Source organism: Melopsittacus undulatus, chromosome 1 (genome assembly GCF_012275295.1).
Source record: "Melopsittacus undulatus isolate bMelUnd1 chromosome 1, bMelUnd1.mat.Z, whole genome shotgun sequence".
Lineage (NCBI taxonomy): Eukaryota > Metazoa > Chordata > Aves > Psittaciformes > Psittaculidae > Melopsittacus > Melopsittacus undulatus.
Window position 1 is genome coordinate 164,949 of NC_047527.1, and position 13,516 is coordinate 178,464.

Below are 13,516 nucleotides of genomic sequence, written 5' to 3' on the forward strand. Positions count from 1 at the left end.
AGAGCACGAGTACATCCTCCCTGGTGCAAGAACAAGAGACTGAGTAAAATCCAAGTACTGAAAGACAAGGATAATTCAGGTGAGACAGAGAAATGTGATAGCCATAAGATAGGATTGTATGTCATGGACAGCACAAGTTAACCCAGTTATAGATTAGACTAACACTTCCAATGCCCCACTCCTGGCAGTGTTGGATGGGGCTTGGAGCAACGTGCTCTAGTGGAAGGTGTCCCTGCCCATGGCAGGGGATTGGAACTGGATCAGCCTTAAGGTCCCTTCTAACCAATCCCCAGCCTGGGATTCTTGTAGGAAGAAGTCTGTTAAACTCTTATTACAAATATCACTTTTATCCTTCCAGTCTTGCTGGATCCTAGTAATGCTCTTAAGACTTATGTCCTTATTCAACATGAGAACTTCTAAAAATGATAGAAAACTAGGCTTCCAGACAAAGATTGGAGGGTGTTCTAATAACAGGATCCAAGTATTTCCAAGTAGGATAGCTGATGGATTTTCTCAGTGCCTGAATCAACAGGACAGGATTGCTGGTTTTGACAGTGAATATATAATGTCACTGGTTACAGAAAGCCACTTCTTGTTGCACACCAAGTTGACTGTGCAAACAAGCTGCAAGATCAACAACAAACCCCATGGATTTCCCAAATTCATGGAAACCAGACCAAAAATATGGGGAAATTTGCCAGAAAAATGGCTGAGGGTTAAGACCCTCCTGTCTATCAGCATACACTGAAAATGCAAAACACCCAGGAGGAATCAGACCCTATTCAACTCAAGAGAACAGCAAAGGGGCTTGAATTGGACATAAATACATTTAGGCTGGAAAGAAGATTTCAAACTCCCAAAGCAAATTAATTCTCCCATAAAAACAGGTAAGAACCTGAACTGGCAACTGTGTGTTTGAAGTCTGAAAAGAATCAGGAACGTGAATATGCACCTGAGCAGGAAGGAACTGGATCCAGCAGCCTGTAATGGCCTTGCAGCTTTTAATGGCCTTAAAGCTGATCCAGTTCCACCTTTCAGCCCAGGTGCTGCTGTGTGCACTAACCCTTGCCTTCCACGATGTGCAGCCGATGCTCTGGAACCACAGCAAGCACCACCCTGCTGGCACAGAGCAGAGCTCCCACCCATCCCTGCAACCCCTCTGGCCAGCAGCTTCCCTGCATATTCCTCTTGCATCCTTTCTCCTAGGAGCAGGGCTCCACATGTCAGCAGCAGTGCAGCCATTGCTCATCTGTGATCCCACTTAGCAAATATGCTGCTTAACTGATTCTGGCTCCTTCTTTTGTAGCAAGGGCAGAACCTGCATTAAGTGGGCAAGGTTTCTTCCCAGTGCCTCCAGGCAAAGCAGCATCCATGCCCTCCATAGGAAAGTGCTACTGGGGAAGGAGAAAAGCTGCTGCTCATCAACCTGAACTGCCACTGGAGACTAGGGAGGACCCATTTCTCACTGATGGCACCAAAGCACAAGCCACAAAGCAGTTGTATCTCCCTCCACTCTACCGCCCTTCCTCCTCCTCTGTCCCTCTCAGTACCACCTCTGTCTCCAGGGAACACACTCCAACAAGGACTGATTCCACCTCAACCTATTTTTCATACATTTCTTAATACAGCCATCTTTTAACAGATTTACCTGATCCTGTGAGATTTTCCAACTTGTAGTTAAGTGTTCCACTAACCAAAGGGTGGCTACAAAGAGGATGGAGACCCCCTTTCTATGAGGAAACACAAGGAAAAGAGAAGGGGTGAAGGGCATAAGTTATTCCTGGGGAGATTCCTGTTGAACACAATGGGAATTTCTTTCCCAGTGAGAACAATCAGCCACTGGAATAATCCCCCCAAGAGAAGTGGTGACTCCCCAACATTAGACACTGTTAAGAGCTGGCATACCCCAGGGTGCTGAGATATGTTGTCTAGGCCATGCTTTGCCTAGAAATGTTGGACCAGATGGTCCTTGAGGTCCTTTCCAACCTGGGATGCTATGATTCCATGAAGTGTACACCATTCTGGAGCCACTAGAAATGCTGCACACATGGACAGGTCACTTGTCAGGAGCAGCCAAGGCTATCTGAGCATTGCCCAATAAACGTGAATCTACTCAACACTGCGCCTTGCAACTGCCTGCTGAGGGGTTTTGCAGCTTGATTGTGACACAGGCACAGCAGACACAGAGGAAGAGACATTCACAGGATCCAACTGCCAAAGCAGGGAGCTCTTGTACTTCAGAACCCGCTGGAAGATGGAGTTGTTCTTCCAGACATACCCAGGGGGGTGCAGGTTTAAGGGCTTTCTTTCCAGAAAGCAGCAGGTTTCTGCATGCACAGGCAATGGTTTGCAACCTGTGATACATCTGGATGCGTGTGTGTCTAATCCCTGGATCTACATCACTAGAAATTTTAGATGAGACTGAGAGGACACAGAAAATGCAAACGTGATTGTCTATAAATTGGAGAGACATCAATTTGATAGGTGGAGCACTCGGTGGATAAAGAACTGGCTGGATGGCCACATGCAAAGAGTTGTGGTCAATGGCTCAATGTCCGGCTGGAAACCAGTAACAAGTGGTGTCCTCAGGGATTGGTGTTGGGACTGGTCTTGTTCAACATCTTTGTCAGTGAAATGGACAGTGGGATTGAGTGTGCCCTCAGCAAGTTTGCCAATGACACCAAGCTGTGTGGTTCGGTTGGTACACTGGAGGGAAGGAATGCCATCCAGAGGGACCTTGACACGCTTGTGAGGTGGCTGATGCCAACCTCATGAAGTTTAACCATGCCAAGTGCAAGGTCCTACACCTGGGTCGGAGTAATCCCAGGCACAGCTACAGGTTGGGCAGAGAAGAGATTCAGAGCAGCCCAAGGAGAAGCACTTGGGGGTGTTGGTTGATGAGAAAATGAACATGAGCTGGCTGCAGTGTGTGCTTACAGCCCAGAAACCAACCGTATCCTGGGCTGCATCAAAAGGAGCATGACCAGCAGGTCAAAGGAGGTGATCCTGCCCCTCTGCTCTGCTCTCCTGAGACCTCACTTGGAGCATTGTGTGCAGTTCTGGTGTCCTCAACATAAAAAGGACATGGAACTGTTGGAACAAGTCCAGAGGAGGCCACGAGGATGATCAGGGGCTGGAGCAGCTCCTGTATGAAGACAGGCTGAGAAAGTTGGGGCTGTTCAGCCTGGAGAAGGCTGCGTGGAAGGCCCAGAGCAGCCTTCCAGTATCTGAAGGGGGCTATAGGGATGCTGGGGAGAGACTAATCATTAGGGACTGTAGTGACAGGACAAGGGGTAACGGGTTGAAACTTAAACAGCGGAGGTTTGGATCTGATATAAGGAAGAGATTCTTTACTGTTAGGGTGGTGAGGCACTGGAATGGGTTGCCCAGGGAGGTTGTGAATGCTCCATCCCTGGCAGTGTTCAAGACCAGGTTGGATGAAGCCTTGGGTGCCATGGTTTAGTGTGAGGTGTCCCTGTCCATGGCAGGGGGGTTGGAACTGGATGATCTTGAGGTCCTTTCCAACCCTAACTATTCTATGATTCTATGATTCTAAATCCTTCTGGTTCTGATCCTAGGGCTGCATGGAGCAGCTCTGCTCTGGAGCCAGGCTGAGAGAGCTGGGCTGGGGCAGCCTGGACAAGAGAAGGCTCCTTAAGGGGAGACCTGAGAGCAGCTCCAGTGCCTAGAGGGGCTACAAGAAAGCTGGAGAGGGGCTTGGGACAAGGGATGGAGGGATGGGATGAGAAGTAACAGCTTCCAACTGGAAGAGTTAGATGAGGTCTTAGGAAGAAGTTTTTCCCTGTGAGGGTGGTGAGGCACTGGCACACCAGCCTGAACACTGAAATGGCATTTACATCGTGCTGTTAGACTACAAGATCACACAGGGTGATGGCTGTAGTGATCAGTTCATTCCTAGCACCAGTTCCAGAACAGTAACTGAGAATATGCCCCTTACCCAGCACCCAGAAATAGCACTTGTGCCAAACAGCTGAATCCCAGGAGATCTGGGTCCCTTAGAACCCAAACCCAGCACAATTCCCTCCTCTGACAAGAATCCCAACCTGGCTGGTGAAGTAAACCCAAGGATTTAATATGAGAATATTGTAACCCATGATACTTGTTCTCACAGGACATAATACAGTGCTGGGTTTAGGTGCGTATGATACAAGCTAAGAACTAGCAGAGGTCCAGTTCCAGTCATGGGAGACAAACCAAGGAGCTGGGTTCAGCTTCAGCTTACTCCAAATCAGTGACAGTAGAAGTCTTACCAGTTCCATACAAGGGGAGGCAGGAGCTTTCAAAAATGGGAGGGGAAGGAATTTCATCTTTTCATGCCATTAATAACCTTCCATGAAATGATTATTCCATGTTTGTAACAACAAAGGAATTCTGGATACCCACTGGAACCTCAGCAGCAGGCTTAAAAAAAATGCTTTTTAATATAAAGCACAATAAATTTAATCATTTATTACCACTAAATACCATGGAACTGAAATGTACAAAAGGGATTGGAGAGATCACAGAGTTTCATAGACAACAGCTCCACTGTGCTCAGTACAACAGTCCAGAAATGCCAAACTACAGATTGGAAGGAGCTGGGAAACACCAGTGAAAGGGTCCCCAAGTCCTGCTCAGGTCTGTGCTTCCTCATCCCTGCAGGAATCCCCTCACAGTCCCCACTGGAGATGCCTTCATACAGACACCACATTCCCCTTTCCTGGAACACCTTAACAAAAGAGGGTTCTTACCCAGCCTGGAGCCCCGATCCCCAGGAGCCGTGGGGCCAGGGCACTGATTCACCAGGAAAGATGAGAAGAGCTAAATCCATCCTGCTTCCGTCAGCAGCAGCTTCTGAGGACAAGGGATGGGCTGGAAATGCCACTGACGGATGGAAGGTGGGAGATCCCTGCGGGAGCGGTGGGCAGCTAAAACCAACCATGGGAAAAGATCCTGCCTCTGATGCGACCTCTTCTTCTGTCCAGATGGGGGTTAGCGTCCAACGGAATGGCCACTGGCAAGGCAGAGGTGGCAGGGATCAGGCCAGAGTCAAGCACTTACTCACTGAACTCCTCTGCACCCAGTTTAGTGCTAACCAGAGAGTGGAAATAAGAGCAGTTTGCTGGTATCAGTGAGCACACTGAGCAGGCAGGCCAGGCAACGTCAAAGCTCTGGTGTCCTCCTGCAGATCCCCTTCCCCAAGGAGATTCCAACATTTCACTCAGTAAGGATGAAGGAAGGATGCATTTTCTGAACATTAAGTATGAAGACTTTGGAACCATTAATAAAAAATAGGTTCATACAGATACAATCTTGATGTGAATATATACAGATATGAACATGCAGCTATCATCGGAGAAGGCTCCGGGGAGACCTCAGAGCAGCTCCAGTGCCTAAAGGGGCTACACCAAACCTGGAGAGGGGCTTGGGACAAGGGCCTGTAGGGACAGGACAATGAGGAATGGCTTGAACCTGTCCGAGGGGAGACTGAGCTGAGCTCTTAGGCAGAAGCTGTTCCCTGTGAGGGTGCTGAGGCGCTGGCACAGGGTGCCCAGAGAAGCTGTGGCTGCCCCATCCCTGGCAGTGCTCAAGGCCAGGTTGGACACAGGGGCTTGGAGCAGCTGCTCCAGGGGAAGGGGTCCCTGTCCTGGCAGGGGTTGGGACTGGATGAGCTTTAAGGTCCCTTCCAACTCAAGCAAACCTGTGATTCTACGATCATCTAGACATGAATCCTGTATTATTTATCCATTATATATACAAATATTTATACCTATATATGTGTGTCCACAGAGATATGATTTAATCTCAATATAAGGAAAAAGCATTTACACTGAGAGCAATCATTCACTGGAACAAACTCCCCAGTGATGTGGTGGAGTTCCCATCAGTGGGGGTTCAAGACGGTACTGGACCAGGCACTAGATCATCTTACTTAGGCTCCCTCTAACACAAAAGGCTGGATCTTCCAATGTCCCTTCCAACATGGGCTGTTTTATGATTCTGTGAGTAGTTCTTTCACCAATGAATTCCAGAAATAGGGATTGAAGAAGCTAGTCTTTCTTCTCATCATGACAGGCACCCAGGTTTGCCACAGGCATGGAAACACCAACAGTGAAAGAAGGGATCATGAAAGCAATTGGGTTGGCTACACTATGGAACGCAACAGGGCATTAAAAGACACCGATCCCTGAGGGACACCACTCGTTACTGGTCTCCAGCTGGACACTGAGCCATTGACCACAACTCTTTGCATGTGGCCATCCAGCCAGTTCTTTACCCACCGAGTGCTCCACCTATCAAATTGATGTCTCTCCAATGTAGAGACAAGGATGTTGTGCTGGACAGCGTCAAACACTCTGCACAAGTCCAGGTAGATTACATCAACTGCTCCACCCTGTCCATCAGTTCTGTAGCCCCATCATAGAAGGCCACCAAATTGGTCAGGCAGAATTTCCCCTTAGTGAAGCCCTGCTGGCTGTCACCAACCACCCTGTTGTTTTTCATGTTCCTTAGTAGTTCTGTGGATTCAGCTGGAATGGGTGACACTGAAGCATGCTGTGTTACCTCCTCTCTTCAGCAATGAAGAATTCTTATTCCTGTTCTCACCGATTCATTTTGTGTGGTAAAAGCACTGATACAGTCATTCATTTTGCACCATTCTGACTACAGAATAGTTCTGAACTAGGACTTAACTCTGCTCTAAGGGCAGGCAGCATTTGTCCACAGTGACAGGGAGATAAATGGGAATTCCTGCACCAAACCTGACATCACTTATTTTAAAGCACACAGACCTTATGTACACCAACAGTCTTGAGAACCAAACTCCCTGAGGACCTTGATGTTGAATGCAGGAACAAAAACTGGGTGGCTCAAGAGAATTCTCATCTATGAACAGAAAGAACCACGTATGAAGTGGAAGAAAAACTATAGAATTTAGTGAACTAAAGTCTGAATAAACTCTGTCATGTTATCCACAGTCAATAAACCTGTATCCAATCAGAAGAGCTGCATGGAAAGGCAGTGAGAAAGACAAGAAACTGAAACCTTCCTGACAACAGAATACTGGAAGCATTTGGTTTCTTTCCTCTAGTGAGATGAAGGCTTGAAGGACGGTGATGTCCATGCAAATGTACCAAGGACAAACAAAGGGTCAGACAGCAGGAAATAAGAGTTTTCAAGATAAAATATAACAAAACCAATGAATTAACAAAGCCAAGTTCAGCCTGAAAGCAAGTGGGGCAGAAACCTGGAGAAGTCTTTGGGTCCTCCCAGTAGGAGGAGGCTGAGCATGTGCATACACGTCAGTAAAAGGAAAAACAATCTATGCTCAACAGAGTTTGACTGACTCATGAGATCCTGAGGCTGCTGCTAGTGGTGGAAGGAGGCTTCACTCTGGGATTTATCCAAACAATCCTTGTTGTCTTTGCTGTACATTCAGCCCATTGCTCCTGAATTAGCACATCTTCCAGAAATGGGAACCATCCCATCCCAGCATCGCCTTGTTTCAGGCCCAGCTCCAAGAGGGGGATTGTCATCCAGCACAAGGTCTCCAAACCATTCTAGGAGTTTATCTATCTCCTCTATGGACACAGCCAGAAAATACTGGTGAGCTTGCAAACTGGGACCAACTGAGCTTGTAAACTGGGTTCAAATCTGGGCAGTTGGAACAAGATGATCTTTAAGCTCCCTTCCAACTCAAACCATTCTATGGCCAGTTTTTCAAGGCAGACAAAGGCTCAAGACCAATTAATTTCTGCAGGGGCTATTTTAATGTCTATTTATTTTGCTGCTTAGGACAAGGATTCTACAAGACCCATACCTGTTATATACTTTACCTGTTGCTATTTCAAAAGCAAACAACAGAGTCACAGTGGAGGTTTGTGTTTAAACACAGCATCTTCTCTCTCTGTTTAGAATACTTCCCTATTGCTTTCTGCTCTGAGAGAGCAAAGCAAGGGAAAAGGTAACTCTGCAGACAGTTCTTTATTTGTATGAGAAACCATTCCACAGTTTGCCAGTTTGTCCTTAAAGCTCCAGATGAGATAAAACTTGCTGCTGCCCCAGAGTGATAGATGCTGACGAATAAGCAGCAACCACACAAGTAGCTCTCTCATGCTGTTGGTGAATCATATTCAAACTGTGCCTCAACAGCCATGAATGTGAAGTTGGACATCTGCAAGAACAGACTACAGTCCCCACCTCCAAAGCTGGAGGATCACAGCATCAGAAAGAATAATACTTGGGCCCTTCAAGCCAGTAGGAAAAGGGCACAAAACCATTCCTATAGCCATAAGCTAAAAGCCAAAGTCAAACAGAAAATATGGCTGAGTTTTCCTTGCTCAATAGGAATTTTACTCATTTAAAAAAGTAAATGAGAGCAAGGAGTGTTTTACCCTTCCTTGACCTTGCAAGGACTCTGCTCTGCCAGAAGGTACATTTCAGTCAAGCCATCTGAGCAGATACAGGCGATGTGAGCTTGAGAGGTTTACTGATCTTTCCAGGGCTTAAAACCTACAGGTCACATTGTGGCAAAATCAAATTCACTTCCTAAGACTTCTGACCCTGACAATGTCCTGAAGGGCTCGTGCTCTCACCCAGTACACAACACAACCACACTGCTCCAGCATCACTGCTATGACAGGACTGCTCATAATGGCAGGGCAGCCCCAGCCTTCCAAAGCTGAGCCCCTTGCAAGGAGGGGAAAGGGACTTGGAACATCTATTGCCAGCCTGATTTTCTCCTAGGGAGGAAAAGCAGCAGCATGTCCATTCTGGACAGCCTTGTGCTCCTGGGAGAAAGCATCACAAGACAAGAAAATCCTATAAAGCTCCTTGATGAGCACAAGCTTTGCCAAGGCAAAGCCCTTCAAGACTCCTGTTTTCAGCTGCTCTGCAGGTTAACCTGGGCAAACATATGAGCCATTGCTGCAGACAAAGGAGCATTCATCACTCAAACAGAACCGAGGACCCTCTTTCCATTCACATCCTCCAGCTCGTTCTGGACGATTTCTTCAAAACTTGTCTGAAAACAGGAGACTTGAGGTGCAGCCTCATGCGTTCAGAGAGCAGCTTCCCTCCTCCTCCAACAGCCTTGATACAGCCTCAGCCTTTTCTGCAGCACAGATGGAGACTGACCAGTCAGCAGTGGGCTCCAGATACCTCCTATCAGATATCTGCACCATGTAAAGCATCGTGTGCTTTAACAAAATCATTTCTTCCACTGTGGTCGAGTCTCTCTGGCACCAGCAGCTACTGGAGCTCTGGAAGCACCAGCTGCATCCACAGCACCAGGCTCCCTGCACCCTGATGTTGACGTGCTGACACAAGTTGGGCAGATGTCTCCAGCTCTGCTCTGGTAAGGTTCATAGTCTTTGACACAGGATGATGGTTTAGGCTTAGAGAACACACCACCAGTAGCTCCTTCTCTCTAAGAGCTGTATAAAATTACACAAGGAATGTGACAGCAGCATCATGAACCTAAACTGCTGCTCAAGGGATACCATGGTCTCCACTCTGCAATGGTCTTGCTCAGTTTCATGAGCCCATTGGTTTCTTCTCAAGGCCATGAAACTCATCTCCAAAAGCTGCAGGTAGATGCTGTTTCTGGGATCAGTCACTTCCCAAGCTAATTCTCTACTCAGATGCTGAGTAGTCTTTAAGGCCCTGAATACCTCCCCTGCTGTCCTCCACCCATTCACTGACAGACACACCTTTCACAACCAACATGCCAGGAAAGACAAGGGAACCCCTCTGCCCACGAATGAGGTGTCCCAGCCGCACAGTGCACCCTTGGCCCGAGTCCCACAGTTTGCTTCCACTGATGGTTCTGGAGAATTTATCTTCCACTTGAGCTGCAGTCCTGGAAGATCCCACCATGATCCCACTAAAATCACAGCATCATAGAATCCCAGACTGGTTTGGGTTGAAAGGGACCTTAAAACTCATCTGGTCCCAACCCCCTGCCAGGGCAGGGACCCCTTCCCCTGGAGCAGGGAGCTGCAAGCCCTTGTGTCCAACCTAGCCTTAAGCACTGCCAGGGATGGGGCAGCCACAGCTTCTCTGGGCACCCTGTGCCAGCACCTCAGCACCCTCACAGGGAACAGCTTCTGCCTCAGAGCTCAGCTCAGTCTCCCCTCTGGCAGGTTCAAGCCATTCCCCTTGGCCTGTCCCTACAGGCCCTTGTCCCAAGCCCCTCTCCAGGTTTCCTGCAGCCCTTTTAGGCACTGGAGCTGCTCTCAGCTCTCCCCTTCAGGAGCCTTCTCTTGTCCAGGCTGCCCCAGCCCAGCTCTCTCAGCCTGGCTCCAGAGCAGAGCTGCTCCAGCCCTCGCAGCAGCTCCGTGACCTCCTCTGGCCTCACTCCAGCAGCTCCACGTTCCTCTTGTGCTGGGCTGACAAAGTGTCCCTGACTGGATCCATGCACTGACCTGAGCTCTGGGGTGATTTCAGCCACCACCACCCATGTGGGGGGTCTCTACCATGCCTGTCCCTGGGAGCTGCTCCTTACAGTGAGAGAACAGACCTGCACAAAGGAGAGTGCACTGGAGGGACCACAGAGCAAACATGGGGCCTCTCACAGCCACCCAGAAAAGTTCCAGCACTTCCACCCGATGCAGTCAGAGCACAGGCAGGAGCAAGGCAGGACCAGAGAGGCTGTTTCCTGGTACAAGACTGAGGTTTCCTGGACCCAGCACCTCGAGGAGCAAGAAAACTGCAACTGGAACATGACATCTGACAGCTGGGAAAAAGGACCAAGAGTGCTGATTCCCAGACATGGGATCAGGAAGCATCTGCCTATACTCAGTGTTACCTCTGAGTGACAGGAGAGCAACACTACAAGTATCAATATGCTTTCACATGATCTAGAGCCAAGATAGACAAATCCTCAGGACACACTGACATTGGAGCACACTTCAAGCCAGCTTGTGTTCACCTGGAGGGGAGGGAATTTCTCATCTCCCTCCTGGAAAGCCTTGCTCCAAAACTGAAAGTCTCCATCTTACACCTAAGGGAGTAGCCAAAAGCCAGGTTCACAGAGACAACCAGCCAGCACTCAAGTAAGATATGGGTCTGGTGCCACCAGAGCTCCTTGGAATGCTGCCTGCAGAAAGCCTGGCCAAAAGGATCAGGCAAACCCACTTGGAAACAACCTCAGGGAGTTGATCACAGTCAGAGGATGAGCTGAGACACAGGACCTGATGCTAGCATAGATCACTATGGTGCCAGGAGCTTTATGGACCCTCAGTGCCACCTGCCCCTTTCGGACATCCCAAAGTGCTGCATGTGAGGACTGGAGGGGATTCAACAGGGGACTCTGCACGAGGTGCACAAATCCTTAGCTCCAGCCCACCTTCCTCATGCCATGGCACTGTCCTGAGTCAGATCCTCCTCCCTCTCCCAAAGGAACACACAGAGCACTCAGCAGACTCCTGAGGCCTCTCAGCTTCAGGGTTACCCACCACTCCCAGAAGTATCCGTTTATTCTCTTCCACCTTTCTCTCCTGAGTGCACAGGAAGCAGGGACTGAACCTTCCACCTTGGCCCCTTTGGGTTTGTTTTTACATGTCTTCCCTCTCACTCCTGATCTGCAGCAGCCATTCTCACCTCAGGTATGGAAAAGTAGGGAAAGGAGGTGAAAGCAGGGGAGGAAACAATCATTGTGTGTTTGTGATCAGCCAGGTCCAGAAGCCACTTGACCCAGAGAGATCAGAGTACCCCTACAACAACAGGTGAGCCTGGGAAGCAAATCAAGCAGACGGGGTGATTTCTGGCAGAGAGAACAGTGGGAGTGGTACAGACCTCTTCCTCCTCAATGCGAGCAGGTTCAATCAGCAGATTATTGGCTTGATCAAACGACACCCCCTGTTAGGACAGGAACCAGCAAAGAGGCATGCGGATTAGTGGAGCATAAACCAAACCCTCCACCACGACCACCACCACCCAACAGACACACACCACGCAGCACCAGAGTACCCCACTCACACCGCTCCTGTCCCAGCAAGTGCCAGCGGGGCTGCCGGGCTCACAGGGTGCCACCCTCTCAGGCTGTGGCCACCACCTCACAAGCTGATCTTAACCCATGAGGACCAAGTCATTCAGTGAAGGAGGAAGGATTAAACATGGAAGAAAGCACAGAGGGACCTCTGGTGCCATCCAGCTGCTGCACAGGAATGAAGCAATCCCAAATGAAACTGCATGGTCCCTCCTGCAAAGGGAAGAGCCTCCCTGGTGGAGCAGTACATCCTGCCAGTACTCCCAAATACACAAACCTTGGAACTTCTCTGGAAAAGCCACTGTCTTTGCAAAACACCCTCTGGTTTAAGGATTCAGCCTCTTGAGCATCCTGTCCTACCTCCTCCTTCCATGCGTGCAGCACCTCTTCAAACTCCATTGCACAGGGACGCTGCTCCCCACATTCCCACTCCCGAAGGACAGCTCAAGAGGCAAGCTAATAAATCCTTCACAGAGCAGGCGGCAGCCCAGCCCCACAAGGAGAACTGTGCTTTCCAGGCAGAAGGCTTGGCTGATAACAAAGGTAACTCTGGTACAGGCTTTGCCAGCGGGTCAGTCAGTGCATCTGCAGCTTGCAGACCCTGACTGGAAGAACCTTTCTGGGTGAGGGCATTTCCAAGCATGGCAGGTCTGGGATGAAGGGGCTCAGGATGGCCTCACACAGTCTTACAAGCAGCAGCAACTCCTTTTTGTTCTGAAGAACTTCACAGGCAGTAAGGAGACTAAAGCCTTATCCCCAGGGAGCACGGGATGAGCTGCATCAGCTCGGACACAACAGGGCAAGCAGCCACTGAAAGGCTCCAAAGCAAACGTGAGTGCAAGAACCTTCCCCTGAGCAGCCTGAACTCCAGCGAGGGTGGAAATGACCCCAGAGCCTGCAACGTGCAGTAACAGAATAACAGATTCCACTCCAACACCTTCCACCAGTTCAGAGACCCACATCTCGCCCATGAGGTTTGCTGGTGTCAGACTGTGATGGAGATTCAGCCACATCTAACCCCTGCCTGCCAAATACACCTCCCAGAACCATCAGTCTGGGAGCAGCCTTCAGTCAGCACTGCTCTAACCTCATGCAGGGTCCCTTATCAGAATATTCCTGTTCCACTGTGAGGATCTTTCTCAGGTAAGAATCTCTGTGCCCTCTTGACCAGACATGGTGATTCAGCTGAGTAGAACAAAGGGCTTCCCATCTCATCAGCCCCCAGCACAACCAGAGAAGCTCATTGTGGTCCAGGGCAATGGCAAAACTCTAGAGCACAAGTTCCCCTAAACCCAGCACTCTTTGTCAGGCTGCATCTGGAGCCAGCTCTCTCCTGTCTGTCCTCCCCATCCACTCCTCTCAGCACAAGTGTAAGCAGCCTCAACATCAGCTTGAGATTAGACCCACCAGGAATAAAGCTCATCCTGTTGCAGATGAGGTACAACAACCAGCAAGTGAGGAGGAGACTGAAAGGAATGGAAGGACCTGTCAGGGATAGGACACAGGAACTGATCTTGCAGTACAGAA

General features: G+C 49.3%; 1 protein-coding gene across 4 annotated transcripts in view; it reads right to left on the reverse strand.

The window, feature by feature from the left end:
- The window catches only part of SCRIB (scribble planar cell polarity protein), a 100,582-nt gene that overhangs the window by 57,351 nt on the left and 29,715 nt on the right, over positions 1-13,516 (reverse strand). For all 4 annotated transcript variants that reach the window (XM_034070232.1, XM_034070241.1, XM_034070246.1 and 1 more), the window contains exon 16: positions 11,797-11,859. In XM_034070232.1, the coding sequence (XP_033926123.1) occupies positions 11,797-11,859 (63 nt within the window). The remainder of the gene's footprint in view (positions 1-11,796; positions 11,860-13,516) is intronic.